Genomic DNA, 23,179 nt, shown 5'->3' with positions numbered 1-23,179 from the left:
GATAGAAAAACAAACTATTAGTGCTGTCAGTCAGTGATAGAAATGAAATCTTCAACATAATAAACATGTCAACAATCTGTTTATCACATACACATGAGCTACAACAATACAAAAACACATTTCATCTATTTCCTCTGAATATTTGATGTCAATGTAAGAGATGAATGTATTGATATGTATGTAGTATAATATAATGACACACTGACAGTTTTATGAGTTCACACACAAACAGTAAGAAAATGAAGGTGATGCTTTATTTGAAAAGTCCTGGAGGTTGACAGTCGTGTAAATAAAGAGAAACAGCATCAATGTCAAAGCTCGACAGAGAGTTGTGTGAAGTGTCCATCAGATTTTAAGAGTTGACTTTCTCTTCTTTTTTCTAATCTTCATCTCTATCATTTATCATCTGTACTTTGTGTTTATCTGTTGTGTATATATTGTGTTTGTGTTGTTATTTCTGTCTGTATTCTGATGATTTGATAAATAATGCTTAAAACATGAAATAAAAACCAAGTTGTTATAAAAAGAGTTTAAGATGAACATCTAGTCAAGTGTGCATAACTATAGAGGTGTCGGCCTATCAAAACAAACCCCATTAACAAACATCATATATAAGCACAGAAATAAGCAATTCATTAAAGGAATTGGTCAACAAATGAACTATTTGAGTACTATTTGTTGCACTTACATGTTGATGGTCCTGAAAAGCTTGTTGAATGTGCTGCACATATACTGGTCCTGGGTCAGGGTCATCTGGTGGTCACCAATGGGTGTGCCATGCTTGTGCGCGACATTGTGCAGCACTCCTCAGGCCAGTATGATGTGGGAAACCTTGTCAGGGCCTTATAACAGCCTCCAAATTGCGTCCTGTCTCGTCCCATACAGCTGGCATTGCACTGCTCAAACACGACTGGCTTATTCCTGAGCGGTCTACCAGTTCTCTTTAGAAAGAACCAGTTACCAGGAAACCAAGTGTAGTAAGCACCTGTAAAGTAACGTGTAATGCGTGGCTCCTCACTGTCTCTATTTCCAAATTCTGACCCAACTCAGCGCAGAGCTCCAAGAGTATAGCCCTTGGAAATCTGAAATAAGCCAGTTATCATCGTGGGCCAGAAAATTATTGTGGTCCCTAAAAATTCATTCTCTCCGGATTCGTCCATTGAAAATGTCCTCTAATTAAGCCAACGCTGCCATTGCTAGACGGGTGGCCATTCGTGCCAGTTTCGCCGGACACATCCTGAACAGGATTTAGGGTGCGTTTTCCGGATACGATCGCATACTTCATTGAAGTTCTCACATTTCAGTTAAAATATATTAGAAAATTGTCAGAATCCTGCCGGATCCTGTTGGTATTTTAATCTAGTTTAGCATGGCAGGGTTCTGACAGTACATATGTTCTATGTGGGAAATGGGTGGTTGTAGTATTGGTTTATTCCGACCACGCATTTCCCGGGTCTCGTCACTTTTTCCCCGATCCCTTACTCGTGATTATTTTCAGGTGTATGTAATTTACTTTCTCCCTATTTAAGAGTCCTTGTGTTTGTTGTCCAGTGCACGTTCGTCTTGTCTCATGCCCTGTCGGTTCCTGTAAGTTTTTTGATGTTTTTAGTCTTGATCTGTTTAAATCTGTTGAAGAGTTTATTGTTAGTGTTGTTAAAGTTTCGTGTTAGTTTAGTGTCGTGTTTTCCCAGTCTTGTTTTGCCCCCTCGTGGGTTTTGTTTTCCTGTTTTTTCCCCTGTTTTTATAATAAATCCCTTTTTTGTTACGTCCACATCTGGGTTCGTGTCTTGTGTTCCCCAAATCTTGACAGAACGAACGTGCCAGAAAAGAACCCAGCGGACATGTACACCGGTACTCGCCTGGCGAGACGGGGAAAGGGTTGCCGCCCCACATACGAGTCGGGTTACGAGTCTTATGACCCGCTCGTATGCGGACCCGTAGCCAACGTCAGGTGGAACCCGACCCGAACCGCCGAACCCCATCGACTCCCGCCCATCCGGGAGGGAAGGACCGTTGGGATGTGGGGGTTCGGCGACCCTGAACTCTCTCCTCCGGCTCCAGAGAGCCGCTCTCCACCTCTGTCCCTTCGAGGGAAGCGTGAGAGGAGGATCTCCTGGGAGTCTTCGTCCGGGGGGTCCTCCTCCGACTTAAGAGCTCCACCACACCCTCTATCTGCTCCACGACCCCGAAGGAAGAACAGGAGGAAGGGGGAGACTGTTCAGCCACCAGAACGTCCAGAGCCGCCAGAGCGCGCAGAGCCGCCGACGCGGCCGCCAGAGCGCGCAGAGCCGCCGACGCGGCCGCCAGAGCGCGCAGAGCCGCCGACGCGGCCGCCAGAGCGCGCAGAGCCGCCGACGCGGCCGCCAGAGCGCGCAGAGCCGCCGACGCGGCCGCCAGAGCGCGCAGAGCCGCCGACGCGACCGCCAGAGCGCGGAGAGCCGCCGACGCGACCGCCAGAGCGCGGAGAGCCGCCGACGCGACCGCCAGAGCGCGGAGAGCCGCCGACGCGACCGCCAGAGCGCACAGAGCCGTCGATCCTGCCGCCAGAACGCCCAGAGCCGTCGACCAAGCCGCCAGAGCGCACAGAGGCGTATACTCAGACGTCAGCGCAACCCCAGCCGTGTGCGCAGTCAGCGCAACCCCAGCAGTGTGCGCAGTCAGCGCAATCCCAGCCTTGTGCGCAGCCAGCGCAACCTCAGCCTTGCGCGCAGCCAGCGCAACCCCAGCCGTGCGCGCAGCCAGCGCAACCCCAGCCGTGGGCGCAGCCAGCGCAACCCCAGCCGTGGGCGCAGTCAGCGCAACCCCAGCCGTGGGCGCAGTCAGCGCAACCCCAGCCGTGCGCGCAGCCAGCGCAACCCCAGCCGTGGGCGCAGCCAGCGCAACCCCAGCCGTGGGCGCAGCCAGCGCAACCCCAGCCGTGGGCGCAGCCAGCGCAACCCCAGCCGTGGGCGCAGCCAGCGCAACCCCAGCCGTGGGCGCAGCCAGCGCCACCCCAGCCAGATTTTGCCATTTTTGGCCATGAACATCCCTGGACTCTCCCGAAGTCCACCCAGACTCTTTCCCCACCCTCCCACCCTGGACCACCCCCTATGAACTTTTGTGTTCCCCCACCCCCCCCTCCCTTGTTTATTATTTTTATTGTCCCATCCCAATCCAGTCATTGTTATGTCTTGTTTGCCCCTAATGTTATTTGTTATGTTTTCATGGTTCATGTCGTGTATGCAGTCCGTCTTGTCCCATGTTTAGTGGTTCCCCTTCGAAGGCGTCTAGTAGCCGCCTTTTGGAGGGGGGCGTACTGTCAGAATCCTGCCGGATCCTGTTGGTATTTTAATCTAGTTTAGCATGGCAGGGTTCTGACAGTACATATGTTCTATGTGGGAAATGGGTGGTTGTAGTATTGGTTTATTCCGACCACGCATTTCCCGGGTCTCGTCACTTTTTCCCCGATCCCTTACTCGTGATTATTTTCAGGTGTATGTAATTTACTTTCTCCCTATTTAAGAGTCCTTGTGTTTGTTGTCCAGTGCACGTTCGTCTTGTCTCATGCCCTGTCGGTTCCTGTAAGTTTTTTGATGTTTTTAGTCTTGATCTGTTTAAATCTGTTGAAGAGTTTATTGTTAGTGTTGTTAAAGTTTCGTGTTAGTTTAGTGTCGTGTTTTCCCAGTCTTGTTTTGCCCCCTCGTGGGTTTTGTTTTCCTGTTTTTTCCCCTGTTTTTATAATAAATCCCTTTTTTGTTACGTCCGCATCTGGGTTCGTGTCTTGTGTTCCCCAAATCTTGACAAAAATAAAGATTTATTTCTTTTAAGACATACAATCATTGTAGTTTCATTCTTACCTTGAAATGTAACGGTTGCTTTTCTGAAATTGAACCCGAAATATTAAACCTTGATGACGTATGTGGTCGACCAACGCAACTTCCGGAGAACGCACCCGAAAACATGTTCGAGACGTGTCGGGTGGAACTGGCATGAATGTCCACCCTAGGCCCCAGATCCGTGGACAAATTGGATTTCTACAGAGACGTGTGTATTTTCTATAAGGACACTCTCCGGTCCTAACAACGCAACGTGTCTTCACATCCCCATCAAACAGCATATACAACACATAGCTATCAGGGATAATTGCATTCTTATGTTGAAAGTGTATTGTTTGCATGCGTTTTAAAGTTTTGACAGTTTAAACTTTCATTTTCCTCAAAGCTGCTGTACAGCCTGTCGTCTAGTGATGGGTCGTCCATGAACGATTCCTTCAATTTGAACGAATCTTTAGTATGACTCGGGAACGAGTTGTCTCGCAGAGTGATTCATTCATTTTGTGTGCCTGCATGACATGTATTGGTTCTGTGCCGGAAAGAGAATTGATTAGTTCACCTGTCGCATCTTCGGGTCCTCCGAGTCATTTGTTCCTTTCACATGGGACAACCCAATGCCAGGAGTGGCGAACCTTTTCAAAGAGCCACACAACAAATGTCTCTCACAAGGACTTTTACAATTAAGTGCTTATTAGAATTTGTAATTACATACACAATAGTTTTCATGGATTTGAATGTTTGTATCAGCCTTTCCCTTTTTACTTGACTCAGTGGGAGACCTGACATTCCTTGTTTTCCACAATCTTTGATAAGTCTGGCTTGTATTCAGTTTGTAGTAATTCTTTCACATGTGTGTTAGTCAGGACAGAGCCATGCTTTGATTTCACTTGTTTCGGTGTTGAAAAAAGTGATTCACATGATGTAAGTTGACCCAAACATAGACAATAGTTTTAGTGCTGCCTTTTAACATTGAGATATTTCCAAAACCCCAAAGTTTCTTCCCTTAGAACATGTTTAAGTCTGTCATCCTCAGAATGTACAATCATTTCAAGCTGAGATGCTGCTTTATCTTCCACTAAAGGGACTTTTAAACAATGATTCAGCAGTGAATGTGTTGATGAGAATCTGTCCTCAAAACTCTGTTTGAGATTTTCAAGCAGTGTTGCATACAGTTCAGTACACTTGTTTACAACCTCTGCTGCTTGTACACTTTAACAAAGATGGAAAATCTGTTAACTCTTTTGTAGATGCATTTTGAGTTTGTTGATAAATGTGAAAACACTGCACCAGGTCAGGCACCATCTTTAACTTCCCCTGCAGATCCACATTCAGATAATGCAGTATGTCGACCAAAAAAGACAAATCTGAAATTCACTTGGGATCACATAGCTCGGGATATCATAAATACTGAAAGAGCAACAGTAAGACATTGATAAACTTCATACTGCATCTATTACAACAGCATGAGTTTATAGTAGAAGAGTCCTGGGGTTCGTTCTTCGTACGTCGATTAATACATCCACGATCAAATGAGACATCTGAGATGTTTAGATCTCGCTAATTATATCTCGCTTATCCGGTTCTTTGAACACCACTGCTGTTGATGATTAGTATGGCAGGATTGAATTATCTGAGATGACTGCGTGTTTGTGCGCTGCATGAAAAGGCAATACATATCGATAGCAAAAACACTGATCAGCAATGTTGTTATTGACACGCCCATTTTTAACCCCTGCAGTCTGAGAGCTATTGATGGAAGGTTGTGAACTTTTTATGACACTGAATTTAGAATCCCAGTTAAAGCTACTTTTGTACATAAAATCACCATAAATAATGTAAAATATTCTGTAAAAATATCATCTTGATATCTTTATATGCTTGATTTAAACTTTGATGCTCCTAAGTCTCTTTTAAAAACAGTTCAATGCTATTTTGTCTGTTTGAAACAGCAACATAAAAAGCAGAATAAAAACAGGTGGTGGTCCTCCATCTTCATGTGATGTGCTGGGAGGGGTGATGTCTCTAAACTGAATGATTGTGCAGATCATCTCTGGAGCAGTTGCTCTTTCTTAAACTCACATCCAATGCAACACTTTTAGCAGTTCCCAATAATGTGTTAAATGAAGTATGATGTGCAGTAAGTGAATGTAAATGTTATTCTACATCAAAAGATTATAAAGTGCAACTGTTTCTGAGCAATGCACAGGACAGCAAAGAAATCCTCTCAGACAGAAACTATATGCAATTGGTTAAATAAGTTTACTTCAATTGCATTATTCTTATATAACTGATTTCTGACTACAACAATATTAGCAGGAGTCCACATTAACTGAAAGTCCTGCATCTGCTGAGTCTGCACAGAAAAGTGTAGTAAAGAAGATAAATATATGTGAAAATATGTGCAAAAAACTTATTTGGTTATTGTCATTTTTTGTCACAGGAAAGGGACAGGGCAACATCTTTGTATTCAGAGTTTATATAACAGAGAAATTACTACAAGAACCCTTAAGCCTACTTGACAATCTAAAGACAAAACTAATATCGGAGATGAATTTATTCAAAGGAAACTTATTTCACACCGAGTAATAGTCTTTATTGTACATATTATAACATATATTACTGCTGGGTATGATTGATTGCTGTTTTTATTAATGACAATTTAAATAAATTTAAAATGAAATTGATCAGCATGTTTGTCTTGTCATTCATTTAATGATAATCAAATCTGTTAAACAAAAACAAGTTGCACAAGTACAGAAAAAATATACTTGTTTTATTATATATTTTTTAAATAACATCGCTAAAAGATTTATTCTATACTTTTTTATTACGTGTTGAATTTGAAAAGCTCTTCTCGTATTTCTCGTATAATGGAGAATACACAACTGCGTCAGACTTTCTGTATCACATCCGCTTAAAAAGGTACAAACTAATCTTGTTTACAAGAAATAAGTCTGCTCCCGAGCAGGTTTAATCTTATGGACCGGTTGCTATGACAGCAACTCTAGGATGAGCTTTGAAGAACCAAATAATCCAAGATCAAGCCAAATCATCAACAATCAAATCCAGCTAACCGAGTAATCCACGTACGAAGAACGGACCCCAGGACTCATTTTCTGCTTTATACTCATCTAGTCTTCCTCCTCTCACAAACTTCATCCTTGTCACCAATTTATGCTGTATATTCACGAGACAAACAATGCTATCAAGCTTGTAAAATACTATAGCAAGTATTGTAGCAACCAAAGCACATAAACGCCTCCAAAGCGCCTCAAGCGGTCATTTTTAAAACAACACCTGACGTTCAGACGTCTTTGATGGAGTTCAGGGGTCTCATTTATCAAGCGTGCATATACACAGAAGTTTTACGCAAAGTGTGTAATTTATCAAATTGCACTTATACGTAGAAATGTGTGTAAATATACGCACACCTCTGAGTATCTGTACGCAGAGCATCTAGTGCTAGAATAGCGATACTACACAGAATCATCCCCAGTGTGTAAAGAAGTGTGTATTTATTATCCACAAGCAGGTGCTAAAATGATTTGTGTATAGTAACAGCAAACCATTGTTGAAGTTAATGATTTATTTGTGATTTGTCGTCAAATTGGTGTCTATCACTATAAATGAAGCGCTGACAATGCAGTGCAATGACTTATCTTGCGTTATTGAAAGACTTGGGAAATCATCCATCCGCCGGGAGCGCGTTTCAGATCGCGCCGTTGATGCTGGTTATATGCTGCTGTCCAAGGTGGAAAGTTCTGTCATTGTCTGTCCTCCTTCATTTGCACTGATTTCACGTTGGTGTGCTGTGACGCGTTTTTTAATTTAATGTCAAACCACTTTTTATTTCTAGGAGTGTTCTCATACTGTACCCAATGTAATTAAACTCACTGGTAACATGTTCCCATGCAGATTTGTTTTCTTTGTTAGTCATTCCTCGCGGATTAAGTGAACCAAACAGTATGTGTTATAAGGATTTAACCTCATCCAAGTTTCTGTGTCTGTAAAGTTTCTCTTTTTCGCTCTCTTTGCCATTATTGCGGTGAGGGAAAAAGCACAACCACGTGACTTATAACGGGAGGTGTTGTCACCATATATGGTTCATTGGAGGGGTTTCGGAATGCAAATGACCATCAACGTGCACGAGCATGGTGCTTAAGAACAAATGGGATTTATCATCAAGGATTACTTACTGATGTGCATACCAACCACGTGCGCATGTTTGATAAATCCCGATTGTTTTGTACTTACGCACATACTAAATTTCATTCGTAGGTACAAATATAGAACATTTTCTACGCAATGTTGATAAATGAGGCCCCAGGATTTTACCTCAAGATTGTACAAATTATAATAATGACCTAATGTACTGTTCACTGAGTATGAATTTACTGTTTTGTTTTTACATTTATTTTGAATTAGGCATAGAATGTGTTGTGTTTTATTGTAAATTTATTGTAATGTTTGACTCTGCCGTTCAAAAGCGTCTGACAGATAATCAACAGCGATAGACCAAAGCTGAAATATCAAGTTTATCATTTTATTAAACTTTGTGATTTTATTTACATTTCATTCAGTGTCTGAACTTTTTTGTAATTGATCACATAATCAATCAAAAAGTCCTGCAGTCAGATCCTGAAGAACACAAAAGCAAAGACGTCCAATATTTGGATTTAGAGATAAATGAGCTGCGAGTCTTCAATGTTGTGCTGAACTTGAACACATTTTAGTTTAAGATGAAGTTAAAAACCCCAACAGTGTAGAAGAAGAGGAATCTTGTCAGTATTTACTTCAGTTTATGATCCTATGAGATTTCTTGCTCCTCTTACACTGACTGATAAATCGCTCTTATAGGAAATGTGTAGACAGAAGCTGAGTTAGGATGAAGATTTACCTCCAACACTTCAAAGTCAGATTTAGATAAAGTCACAGATCAGATCCTGTACTGAATAATCAACTCATACGGTTAAGAGGAAGTGATGTCACTATTGTGTCGTCTTATTCACCAGCAGATCATACTGAAGATCAGACAGACATCCTTACTGTTGCCAGTGAGTCCTAAAAGTAAAACAGAAAGTCAATCAGAGATGAGATCATCATCAGTGTCAGATGAAGAGATAGAAAAACAAACTATTAGTGCTGTCAGTCAGTGATAGAAATGAAATCTTCAACATAATAAACATGTCAACAATCTGTTTATCACATACACATGAGCTACAACAATACAAAAACACATTTCATCTATTTCCTCTGAATATTTGATGTCAATGTAAGAGATGAATGTATTGATATGTATGTAGTATAATATAATGACACACTGACAGTTTTATGAGTTCACACACAAACAGTAAGAAAATGAAGGTGATGCTTTATTTGAAAAGTCCTGGAGGTTGACAGTCGTGTAAATAAAGAGAAACAGCATCAATGTCAAAGCTCGACAGAGAGTTGTGTGAAGTGTCCATCAGATTTTAAGAGTTGACTTTCTCTTCTTTTTTCTAATCTTCATCTCTATCATTTATCATCTGTACTTTGTGTTTATCTGTTGTGTATATATTGTGTTTGTGTTGTTATTTCTGTCTGTATTCTGATGATTTGATAAATAATGCTTAAAACATGAAATAAAAACCAAGTTGTTATAAAAAGAGTTTAAGATGAACATCTAGTCAAGTGTGCATAACTATAGAGGTGTCGGCCTATCAAACAAACCCCATTAACAAACATCATATATAATGTGTAAGAAGAGTAAGATCACAGTATTAAATCCTGGAGTGAACAAACTCAACATCACAGTTAGTAAACAGACTCAGACATTGGATTGAATTCTTATTGTGTTGATCTGACAAAGCATCAAGTGTTGTTCATGTACACTTCATATTTTCTGTTTGTTGGGTTTAAAGGGTACACAGACTATAACAGCAGCAGATCAATTTACATTTATTTCTAATATTTATATTCTAGGATTTAAATGACACTGCATGAGTTTACTTTAAACATTTATTTTAATGAGCTTTACTCACCGTACTCTCTGTAGTTTATAATGTGGATCATCTATTAGATCAGAGATCAGCTTCACTCCTGAACCTGTGAGTTTATTATAAGACAGATCCAGATCTCTCAGGTGTGATGGGTTTGATCTCAGAGCTGAAGTCAGAGCAACACAACCTTCATCTGTGATATCACACTGACTCAACCTGTAGAGAACAGAGACTTTATGTGAATTATACAAAACTACAAAGTTTGTCCACAAATCTGTAACCTCCATCTCTTCATGTAATGTTCCTCTTTCAATCCCTCAGTAACTGAGACACTGTGTGTTTAAATGACAAATAAATCCATCACACAGCTGACTATTAGTGTTAGATGTCCTAAACCACATGAACATTTCTTCATAAATCTGTATTGAGTTCATGACTCACACTTGTAATTCTCATCAGGTATTTGATGTAAAAATCTTCCTCTATTACAGGAGGAATATCAGCTGGAGTTAACATAACTCTGATCTTACATTTAAAGATGTTACAGTGTTTAAAGATCAATTTCACTCATCTATAAAAACATTATTAATGTGTGTGTCAGTGTCAATGATGGATGAATGTTTTTAATCATCTTTATAAAAACAACACGACGAGGAGAAAAACTCTTCATACACAATAATATCAGCAAAGATTTCATCAAAGAAACACCAAACTACATTTTCTGACATTTTAACAGAGGAGTTTTGTTGAACGTTGTGAAGGAAATTGAAATGAATCATAACTAATTATAACTAACATGTCTTTTCCTTACAGGTTTGAACATTTGTACTGTATGCTTTTGACAATAAAATGTGTTGAAATAGAGGATTTACGTGTGGTTAAATGATTTTAATTTAAACCCCATGACTTGTTAAAGTTGAGGTCATCAAGAAAGTTAAATTTGTTTTTGTCTGCATGGTAACAGAGAGAAGTTTCTGAATTGCAGATATGAAGAATAAATCATATAAGAGATAAATGATGTGACTTTGTCATGTATCTATCCTATATAAACTCTTGTATTCTTTCTGATGAGGAGGATTCAGCCGTGATTAAATCATATTCAAAGACATTGACTGGAGTCTGTCAGGTTGAACACATGATCTTATTTCCTCAAGTGTTTGTGTTCATTAGGGGTGGGAATCGTTTGGATCCTCATGAATCGATTCAGAATCTACATATATCATTAATATGTTAACCGGTATATCGATATGTAACTGTATCTGACATATCGTCTAATCATCATCATTATACACAGTGATTTTGGCAGTATTACTGTATTTATCTAATGCAGCACACCCAGCGCCTCCGTCTGAATAATAAATGATGTGCATATTTTTACAGAAGTATATTCATGTTCTTATCTAGATCTAAACATTTAGCGGCAGGTTTTTGGAAACGCTATTAGCACATCAGATGAGTCTGTAAATGAAAGGCGCTGTTTCTTCCTGACGCTCACTGAACAGAGAAAAGGCAGAGGAAGATCATCCCAACATTTATTTTGTTTTCTTGTAGTTTATAATGAGTCAAATGGGGCTAGATGTATTTGTTTTTTCTTTCTCTTCTGCTCGTGTAAGCTCCGCTGTGGGTGCTCGTGCGGTGCGCGCTCTCAAGCTGTCCGTGTGCAGCACCCCTCCCGCAGTTGAGTTCGGCCTTTTGGTTCTGATAACGTCACGTTATTATTTTGTAAAATAACTTTTAAGAATCAATTCCTGGCATTTGTGAATTTATTCAGAATCGTCCACATCATGATGCAGTGTTCATAATGGACAAAATGTTGTGTGACTCTTCGGTGTTTGTCTTCTGTGGACACCCGGTGAGGATAAATGTCTTGTGTGTGTTGTCTACACGGTTATGTAACTTAAGTCAGTCAGGTGTGTAGGGGAAATCTAACAACACAACATCATAATTATTCATGAGACTGCTGATGTATCTGCTTACTGATCAGGGCCCAGTTCCCCAAAATGTTCTTATCGCTAAGTAGTTCTTAACCTATTTCTTAACCACTCTCTTAACTCTATGGCACGATTCCCAAAACGTTCGTACGCTAAGTATATCTTCTGTAAGTCACACTTTCGTAAGGTTGGTCTGGACCATTCGTAAGCTCTCTCTTAGTGTTGTTTGAGGGCAAAACGCTATCGCTGCCACTGTACAGCAGTCTTTAGAAATCTGGGCCCGGTTCCCCAAAACGTTCTTATCGCTAAGTAGTTCTTAACCTATTCCTTAACCTCTCTCTTAACTCTATGGCACGGTTCCCAAAACGTTCGTACGCTAAGTATATCTTCTGTAAGTCACACTTTCGTAAGGTTGGTCTGGACCATTCGTAAGCTCTCTCTTAGCGTGGTTTGAGCGCAAAACGCTAACGCCGCAGTCTTTAGAAATCAGTGCAGCGCAGTACAAGTCAAACTATGGTATGCTGACAATGATTTTATGTTATGGACATTTTTAAGACTTATAATAAAATATGTTTGCAATGGATACAGGGCTATTTATGCAGTTGACTTTATTTGGTATCAGAACTAATGCATCAAAGACGGCGCCAGTGTTTGTTCCTCATTGAAGTCTGTTGCCTATATGTTTATAGCGTCTTCATCACGTTACATTTATAATTTATTTAGAAAGATTATAGATTTCAATTGGTTATACTAAAAAGCAATAATATCATGTATTCTATTAAACAATTTATTAAATATTTCATATTTGACAGTTTTATGTCTTTTAACATATATAGCCTCTCTTTTTCTTTTCTTTTTTTCTCTACTGTTTGTTTTAAAACTGTTATGTTTCCATACATAATAAATATATATTATACATATAATATGATTCATACTGTAAAAATAATTGACTTACAATCAAGAACAGTCAAGATACATTACATAAATGCACACATATACATCTCAGTAGCCATTAAAACTTTCAATGTATTTAAAGAATAAACATATAATGTGATAAAAACGCGATAAAAAGACTAAACTAAAGGGAAACACAGGGGGAACAGACTTTCACACAACACCGGTAACCCCGTAACCGTTTAGTCCATGCCAATTTTTTTATTCGGCAACACTTAAAACCTTTTGACAATTTGCCTGACGTGGCTAAATAAAAAAATTGCCTCCCAAGACAACCCATTATGGAGCTGCTGGATCTTCTCAGACCATAATTCTGTATCTAATTCTCTCTCTCTCTCTCTCTCTCTCTCTCTCTCTCTCTCTCTCTCTCTCTCTGTTCATTGTAGATATTGCTTTTTATTGAAAACATTAAACAATGGCCAGCAATACCGCATTAAACAGAAGTAACTGCAGCTGCTTGCCAATCAATTCTGATCGTAGTACATTACCATTAGTATAAAAGGGTATTAAATATTTTTTAAAGTCGTTAAACCCATGTTTAACGTGGATGATTAGCGAGGAATACCCGGTTCGTCTACCTGTATTACTGACAATTTTATAATTTAATTAATAGTCTATATTTGACGGATAACTTATACTATGTTAAAATAAATGTTACTGGAATAATTTGAGTAATGTTCCATTTGTATAGAGCGTGTTGTCTTTCTTAACGCCGTAATGCACCTTCGCGTGAAGTGGAGAATCGATCCCTGAGAGATCGATCGCAAATAATTCAGCACCTTCACTCGGGACAGCGACATTGTTACGTCGTACTTAGAGGCAGCGTGTTAAGAAGCTTCCTAAGAGACACTTCGGGGAACACACTTAGGAACATAAACAACTTTGCTAAGATATATCTTTTTGAGCCTTCTTAGCTTGCTAAGAGTGAGCGTTATCGGGGAACCGGGCCCAGGGCTGCGTTCTCCGATAACGTTCTCTCTTAGCGCGCTGCGAAGACTCTTAAGGTAAACCTTAACTACAGGTATACCTTTCCTACCTTAGGATGTTGCTTAAGGTAAACCTTCTTAACCCTCTGGGGTCGGACCCTTTTTGGACACAGTCAGAGGTTCTGAGATGCTCTCACATTTGGTCTTTTGTCAGTTGCTTTAAAACACATTAATAATATTTAAGATAAATGTATGTACATGTTTGTATTTTTAAGTAAATGATGTTTATGCGTGGTTAGTAAAAAAAAGAAAACAAAAAGTTGCTGAAATAAGGCCAAGGAACACATCCTAAACATTTGTTAACAAGCAAAAAAGTTATCTACTCTTGTAGAGTAGAGAATTTGCTACAAAAAGATGTAAAAACCATTTAACACACTCATTCACGTGAAAAAATACATTGATTTAACTTTTGTAAGACACTTTTTGCTGTGTAAAGGCAATATGCATGGGAGGGTCAATGGTCATGAATATTGATGTGTTTTACACCTGAGGAGACCCAACCCCCTAATGGCTCAGTGAGGAATGTTGGGACAAAAGAACTGTGACTGTGGGGAGACTTAAAGAGAAAAACTTTTGCTTGTAGCTAAAAAAAAATAGGTTAAAATAAAGTACAAAAGGCCTTTTTAGTAAAATAAAAGTCTTACAGGGTTGCAAAAAATGCTAACAACATGAACAATACAATAGATTTAAGAAGCTTTATTGTAATTATAAATAAAGAAGCTTAATTGTAATTATAAATAATAAAGTAACAATATGTATACATGTAACAATATTCTATATGACCAGTACAATATGGCTCTAATTAAAAGAAAATGATTCTAAATGTCAGCTGTGAAAGTTTGGTGTGCATCTAAAAATACTTCCAAATATAAAAAATAAGGTATACATTTGTAAACCATCACACACTGTAACTCTTTGGGAATGGAGTTAAATGTTGTCGTGCCATTGTTCAAAACGTGCGAGTACCAGACGAAGTTGGTGTTGCAGACACATTCCTGAAAACATATCTTAATTAATATCATGTATTTTCAAAGTACAAAGCAACACATCAGTATTACTAATATTGAGAACTTTTTTTAATAATTAATAGGGGTGACCCCGAATAGTTGAAGATTCGATGCATCGGAGAAGCCGGATTCGACTACCAATCTCACAGTCGAATCGTTGCAGATGTGTTATGAAATGAGGATCATTCAATTTTGGCCGTATATGGGTGCACACATTATCTGATTTCGCACATAACAGCTTTCTCCCAATATATTGATATACAGCATATTATTATAATGCTGCCAATAATATGTGATGTAGCAGCTTTCAATAAATATTTTTAAAATGCGTTAATAAATCCAACAATCCCTGTGACAGGGCTACACGTCCAAAAAGAGGTTCCTATGTTAATAAACCATTGCCTCTTTGTTTCTACATTTAAAAGACGAAGCTGGCAATTCTGGCAATACTTTCGTTTTTTTATTAATTTCTTTATTTTATTTATAAATCACTCTGGTTTATCTGATTTATCTATTTGGCTTGTGTTTTGTTTCTGTGCACTTGAGGCATTTTGCACATTTGTTCTGCACGTTGTTACTTCTGACCTTATTTGATTTAAAAAATGTATTTATTATAAACGTAAATTCTGATATAATTTAAGTCTGTACATTTTGGATTGTTTTTCGTTCTATCGATGTTGCGCTATTGCGTTCTGGCCATGTTTGCGCATGCAATTTTGCCGAACGTGCTATAGGTGCTCTGCGTCTCATATTTAGAATTTCATCAAACTAAACATTACAAAACGGATGTTTTGCGGCGGGCATAAGTTTTAAAATGTATTTAAAACCGAGTGGTTATCTATTATGGTCGGTGTTCACTTTCAAATGATAGCAAAGAGATTCCTGAAATAAATAATATCATCAGGTCTTTCTGTATCTAAAGTGAATACAGAGATGATCAAAGTCAAAGCAAGCAAGCAGGTATTTCTGTGCTAAACAATAACGCGGAGTGTCTATAAAATCATTAATTTCAGTGTTTTTCTTGTTATAAATTAACGTTTAATGAATTGTATACATTATAGCTTATAGTTTTTATCATTTACAGTAACAATCACAAATTATTTGTCATTTGTCTTTTTTTGGTCATGGCTTTGACGCGCTTAATCTCCGAATTAAATAAAAATACTAAATTGTAGCCGGGGTTTCCAAGGCAGGATCACCTTTGTTATTTTTTAGGTTTAGTTCTCAAAATGTTTTTTTGTGTGATGTTCTGTAGATCGTGGCATAAAAATGTTATGAGGAATAATTAAACAAATTTTGCCTTACATTTTACCTTAAAAAATATATATATAAATTGTATCACTTTATTTATTTCGGGTTCGTTTCTGCATGCCCCCGTGCGAGTAAATGATGATGAAGCCACGTTACTAAAAAAAATTAAAAACATTATTTGTATCATGTATTTTCGGAAAATACAGATATGTTTATATATATACATCTTGTATTTTCCAAATTACTACGCAAAACATCAGTAAAAGTCTACTAATAAAACAGAAAAGCCCGCAAATGTGACTTACCCTGTATGAATGTCCGTCGCATTTCTGCAAATGCCCGCTGAAGAGGAGAGTGATGCTGCCACATTCCTACAAAAGTTTTTAATAATTAATATAATGTATTCTCCACAGTAACAAACTTATAAAGCAATACTAAGGCGGTAAAGCATAGTTGAGATAAGATAATTGGGTACATAGATGCGGTATATCTTTGTTAACGGGCCATTACCGGACATATTTATGGCTAAACATTAACACATTACAAATCTCCGGACACATTTACAGCACATCGATACTACATCGATACATTTACACCCGAACAGATAGTCGCGTAAACAAGACTTGTTGAGGCATAAACACACTAGTCAAAATATATTCTAAATAGTGATATTGTTTTATGACATATTGAATATTTACACCATTCAATCATACTGTTTAACGCATGACATATCTTCGGGCTCATTTACAGCACAATGTTACACCCGAGCAAATAAAGAAGGCTTATTGATAAGTCGGCATGGACACTATAGTTATAGTAGTGATATTGCTTTATAACATTCACATTACACTTATCAGCATACGGTTTAATGTAAGAACTATAATTTTAATGTTAATACAAATTGCCAATTACGAGACGTTTTTTATAAAGTCATTATGAATATATGCTTGCAAACAGTCAGTATACAGTATATAAAAGTTACACAACATTTCAACAAATGTAGGTAAAACTTACTCTTCAGAAATTATATCCTCAGCTGGATCAAGTCGCTCTTCAAAATACAAACGTTCATCGTCGGAGTCCTGCTCTTCGTCTGAAGAAACAGTGAACTCTTCTTCCTCGCTGTCCAGGAGCATCTGTAGAGCTTCCTCACCTGTAAAGCGTGTCATCTTCCGAACGCGTTGATAAGTGGATGAAACTGTCAAAACTCGCTGCTTCTTAAAGCATTGTTTGTGGGCGTTGATCTTGTTTGCATAGCCCGCATCAGGTAATTTCCATATGAATGGCGCGCACAAGGGAAGGTGGGATTACATTAGCGCTAATGAGGTCGAGCCAGAAAAACTGTACCTCTCTTTACTTACATGTCGATCACACAAACAGACAATGAGTTCTTCAGATTTTAATTACATCATGTAAAAGTAGACATTTCAGGCTTTCTTTAGACATATGTATCATGTTCGTGTGACAAGTATTGGCGGAGTTATCAGTTCATGTTTGAAACGTGTTTGAGGAAAATGGTCAAGGAGACAGAGATGTCGAAATGCACTCCCTGTTTATTTTCTTTATTTGCCAAAAGCACACAGTTTTGTTGTTATTATGAAGGCACTCACATTAAAGTAGAGACTTCACAGTTTCGAATGATGTATTACATGTATGTGTATGATTATGAATGACGGAGTATTTTAAGTGGATGTCACAGGAAACAGGAAAAAATGCGTCAAAACGCGGCCCCGCGTTTTTGGACCCCAGGGGGTTAAGTTCGACCTTAGCGGGTGCTGTCCATGGTGGAGGTGCTGAATAGGTTGACATCGATCGCTCGACAATCAATTATTCACTTCATGTAATAGGTTTCGCTGCGTTGTGAGAGAGAGGTGTTATTTATTAAAGAAACATTTTAGAAATAGTTCAAGATAAATTTATTAGGAATATCTGGTAAAAATATTTCAAATTGCAAACAACTAAATTCAACCTTCTATATTTTATATCAAACCTGTGCAAAACCCGCAACTTTATTTCCAAACGTATCATGTTTAAACTGCTCCAATTCATCCTCTATGCCTTGAAAGGATCATTTATATTAGGGGTTCCCAATAAGTGCGTTGCACAGGGGAAGGTGGGTCGTGCAAGTACTTGGCTGTGCATTACACTTAAAATATATTAAAACAAACTGCTGTTGTTCATTAGTTCACGCGTTTATTGTGCTTGGACACTGGATGCGCAAGCAGCGTGGTTACAATGCGGATAAAGTTCAATGAACGCATTTCTGGAGCCTGTCTGTCTAAATATAACATATAATATATTATATAATAGCCTATATAAATATATAGTATGATTGCTGTAGATTTTAGCTTTGATTAGTTTTAATGTGGAAATTTTGTTGACCTTAAGAGACTATACAAGCCGTAATCAAGTGGAGCAGTTTATTTTGAATGTTTATAAAGAATATGGCATGCAGTTGCCTCAAAGTTTTAAAACGTCAAAAAACTTTGATGCAAAGTCGAATTAACATCAATAATCATAATTAGTTTATTTGTAATTTTTCCCGATTTATTTATGCAGCTAAAATACTAGCCGGTAGACTAAGATTTAACAGATATGAAATGCACAAATGAAATAGTAGGATTCGCTGTATAGCTGCCAGTATCACCAACTCCATCACCCAAAATATATATTTTAAATAGTTTCTTAATCCTGTAGCATTTAATAGTTCGCAGCTGATGACGTCCCTTTGGAAAACATAATGAAAAATCTAACAACCATCAATGTAATGATGTCTAATTATTTAAATGTTTTATTCTTTAAATATAAAAATATTTGCCTAATTAAACACGGAGTGTATTGCAATTTTTTTTTACAAATATTTAGTCGTATTACATAGACTGCAATGTAAACTTTTATGAAAGTGATGGCCCCTAGTGGAGTCATGTGGGATAAGGTATAGCTAAGAGCGCTCCAGACCAACCTTACGAACGTATGACTTACAGAAGTGATACGTAAATAAGAACGTTTCGGGAAACACGTATTAGCGATAAGGTACAGCTTAAGAACGATGTAGCGTTAAGGTAGTTTCGGAGAACGCAGCCCAGCACAGCGCAGTACAAGTCAAACTATGGTATGTTATCAATGATTTTATGTTATGGACATTTTAAGACTTATAATAAAATATGTTTGCAATGGATACAGAACTATTTATGCAGTTGACTTTATTTGGTATCAGAACTAATGAATCAAAGACGGCGCCGGTGTTTGTTCCTCATTGAAGTCTGTTCCCTCTATGTTTATAGCGTTTTCATCACGTTACATTTATAATTTATTTAGAAAGATTAAAGATTTCAATTGGTTATACTAAAAAGCAATAATATCATGTATTCTATAATACAATTTATTTAATATTTCATATTTGACAGTTTTATGCCTTTTAACATATAGCTCTTTTTTCTCTACTAATTGACTTACAATCAAAAACAGTCAAGATACATTACATAAATGCACACATATACATCTCAGTAGCCATTAAAACTTTCAATGTATATAAAGACTAAACGTATAATGTGATAAAAACGCTATAAAAACAATACACTAAAGGGAAACATAGGGAACAGACTTCCACACAACACCGGCCGCGTAACTGTTTAGTCCATGCCAATTTTTTTATTCGTCAACCCTTAAACCTTTTGACATTTTGCCTGACGTGGCTAAATAAAAAAATCGCCTTCCAAGACAACTCATTATGGAGCTGCGAGATCTTCTCAGACCATATTCTCTATCTAACTAGGTTGCTTTTTATTGAAAACATTAATGGTAAGCAATACCGCATTAAACAGAAGTAACTGCAGCTGCTTGCCAGTCAATTCTGATTGTTCAGTACCTTACCATTAGTATAAAAGTGTATAACATCATTTCTAAAAGTCGTTAAACCCATGTCAAGAAGTGGCACAACGGGATAAGGAGGGTGGATGATTAGCGAGGGATACCCACTTTGTCTATATTACTGACAATTTGATAACTTAATTATTAGTCTATTTTACAGATAACTAAAACTATGTTAAAATAAATGTTACTGGAATAGTTTGAGTTATGTTCCATTTGTATAGAACGTGTTGTCTTTCTTAACATTGTAATGCACCTTTGTGTGAAGTGGAAAATCGATCCATGAGCGATCGATCGCAAATAATTCAGCACCTTCACTTGGGACAGCGACATTGTTACGTCGAACTTAGAGGCAGCGTGTTAAGAAGCTTCCTAAGAGACACTTCGGGGAACACACTTAGGAACACAAACAACTTTGGTAAGATATATCTTTTTGAGTCTTCTTAGCGCGCTAAGAGTGAACGTTATCGGGGAACCGGGCCCAGATCCTTTACAGTTTAGTGTGTGTTTTTATACAGTTTAACTAAACCTCAGTACATGTGTGACTATCAGAGAGATGATCTTACTCCAGTATCTTCAGTTTACAGTCAGGATTCTTCAGTACATCAGAGATCAGCTTCACTCCTGAATCTCTTAGATTATTATAAGACAGATTCAGTTCTCTCAGGTGTGATGGGTTTGATCTCAGAGCTGAAGTCAGAGCAACACAACCTTCATCTGTGATATTACACTTCATCAACCTGTAGAGAACAGAGACACACAGTTTGTTCACACACAGATCAAATCTACAGGGAGTTGAATTTGTTTCTCTTCCTGTCATCATTTAGTGTTTATGAACATTTTCATTTTAGTTTCATTTATGTGTGTTTGTGTTTTACTGAAACACATCAGTGAGATTTACAAGTAAATGAACTTCATCAGTTTATGTTTATATTAACTGTGTGATTTATTTTTTATACAGTAATGAAATCAGATTTCTCTCATCAGACATCACAACATTTTCACTTATGTTTTTATTTCTGAATGATTTTGTTTTTTACTTTTTTCTCATCATAATTCAATTTTAATGTTTTATGTTTGTGACTTTCAGTAAGAGTTAAAGTGTTGTGATGAATGTTGAATAAAATCAGCTTCAGTTATCAAATACATTACTGAGATTAAATTAAAATAAACTATTTAACATTTAAAGTGGACCAAAACTTTTTATAAATGTTTTGTGTGAATTTTGATCAATACTTGTCTGAGGACATCTTAGGGTGTTTTCAGACATGAGTCTATGTTTCAGAACCTGCTGCTTTTTCTCCTTGGTTCAGTTTGTTTAGTCATATTTGAACACGGCAGGGGCGGACTGCTTTAGTTTATGGTCACAGCAGCCACAACTATTGGAACTGGTTACAACCAGTATCTGATGAATTTAGAGCTAATTGTGATTCATTAAATCTTTTCCAGATTGTTGACAGTCCCACACAGCCAAACCTCAAAAATCCGGAAAAATCAACGTTAATAGATGTGATTCTAACTAATGTTCCTCACAAGTACTCAACTGCCTCCATATTTGCAAACGACATCAGTGACCATTGTGTCGTAGCAACAGTAAGAAATACTAAAACTCCAAAAATTAAACCACATGTTATAGTCAAGCGTAATATGAAGCATTTCTCAGAAGAAAAATTTCTTAATGATCTGTCTAACTTTGACTGGGAAAAAATTAATATCAGTAGAGACGTTGAAAGTGCCTGGAACCTATTTTATGAGGGGTTTACCAACATAATTAATAAGCACGCCCCACTAAAGAAATATAGAGTCAAAGGCCGAAAAAATGCTTGGTTTTCACCAGATTTAGCGACCACTCTCCACGAGCGTAATTTGGCATGGGCAAAAGCCAGGAAATCAAACAAGAATTCTGACTGGCTGGTCTTCAGACAGCTGCGCAACGCATGTACCCTTAAAATTAGAAAAGTTAAAGCTGACTATTTTCTTTCTCAAACCACTCAAAATCTCAATAATCCGTCAAAATTTTGGAAAACTGTCAAGTCATTATCAATAAACAGTAAAGGCCTTGAGCTTCCTTCAAGCATTGTAACTGACTCTCAAAAAATTACTGACAAGGCCAAAATGCTTGATTGTTTTAATGAACATTTCACTGCTTCAGGATTTTTATTTGAGTCACTCAGTACTCAGCATGATTGTTCTTCCACGGTCGAGACTGTTGGTCTAAATCCTTTTAGCCACCCTTTTAGTTTTAGTTCTATCACAGTTTCAGACGTAAATAAAGCCCTTAAGCATTTGGACACAACAAAATCCGCAGGCCCTGATAAATTGGATCCCTATTTTTTAAAGCTTGCAGGAAATTTTATTGCCGTACCCCTGACTAATATTTTTAATTTGTGTTTAAACACAAATGTGATTCCTCCTATCTGGAAATCAGCTTTTGTGGTTCCCATTCTAAAAGGTGGTGATCCTTCCATTTTAAATAACTACAGACCAATCTCTAAACTGTCAGTGCTGGTCAAGATTTTAGAATCCCTTGTCAGTGATCAGTTAAAGAAATATTTTAATAGTTATAATGTTTTATCTGATTTCCAATCTGGTTTTAGAAAAGGGCATAGTACAACATCAGCAGCTCTTAAAGTTTTGAATGATTTTATTGAATCAATGGATAACAAGCGGCATTGTGCAGCCCTTTTTATTGATCTTTCAAAGGCGTTCGACACAGTGGACCACACAGTACTTAAACAGAGACTGTATGGGGCAGGGCTCAGTGAGCAAACTATTGGCTGGTTTGTTAACTACCTTACAGATAGGACTCAGTGTGTGCAGGCGGAGGGTAGCACTTCTCGCTATCTGAAAATATCAAAAGGTGTGCCTCAGGGATCAATCCTAGGACCATTGTTATTTATCATCTATATTAATAACATAGACCACAATGTGTCTACTGTCAAATTTCATTTTTATGCTGATGACACAGTACTGTATTGCTCAGAACCCACCGTAGACCAGGCCCTTTCCCAGTTACAACTTGCTTTCAACATGCTTCAACAAAATCTTTATGAGTTAAAACTTGTTCTTAATGCAGATAAAACTAAAGTTATGCTTTTTACAAATACAAAACCTAAATCAAATGTGCCTTCAATTCGCACTACACAGGGAACAAAAATTGAATTTGTCTCTAAGTACAGATATCTCGGTATTTTAATTGATGAATCTCTTTCTTTTAGCCTTCACATTCAGCAGCTGGCAAATAGATTAAAACTTAAATTAGGGTTTTATTTTAGAATTAAATCCTGCCTTTCGTTTGAATCTAGAAAGAGGCTGGTTAATGCCACTTTTATGTCTGTCCTTGACTATGGTGATGTTTTATATATGCATGCGTCGTCTACTAGTTTACAT

General features: G+C 37.8%; 1 protein-coding gene across 1 annotated transcript in view; it reads right to left on the bottom strand.

Annotated features, from left to right (window-relative positions):
* Window positions 1–1,947: 1,947 nt before the first annotated feature.
* Window positions 1,948–23,179, bottom strand: part of LOC141363167 (uncharacterized) — a 43,165-nt gene continuing 21,933 nt past the window's right edge. Inside the window, exons 4-7 of the mRNA XM_073865746.1 lie at window positions 20,356–20,529; window positions 9,833–10,006; window positions 4,372–4,444; window positions 1,948–2,673 (exon numbers count right to left, since the gene is read on the bottom strand). Of these exons, the coding sequence (XP_073721847.1) occupies window positions 1,948–2,673; window positions 4,372–4,444; window positions 9,833–10,006; window positions 20,356–20,529 (1,147 nt within the window). The remainder of the gene's footprint in view (window positions 2,674–4,371; window positions 4,445–9,832; window positions 10,007–20,355; window positions 20,530–23,179) is intronic.

The sequence above is a fragment of the Misgurnus anguillicaudatus genome, unplaced genomic scaffold (genome assembly GCF_027580225.2).
Source record: "Misgurnus anguillicaudatus unplaced genomic scaffold, ASM2758022v2 HiC_scaffold_33, whole genome shotgun sequence".
Classification (NCBI taxonomy): domain Eukaryota; kingdom Metazoa; phylum Chordata; class Actinopteri; order Cypriniformes; family Cobitidae; genus Misgurnus; species Misgurnus anguillicaudatus.
Note: the sequence above shows the minus strand (reverse complement) of the source record. Positions and strands in the feature narration are given on the sequence as shown.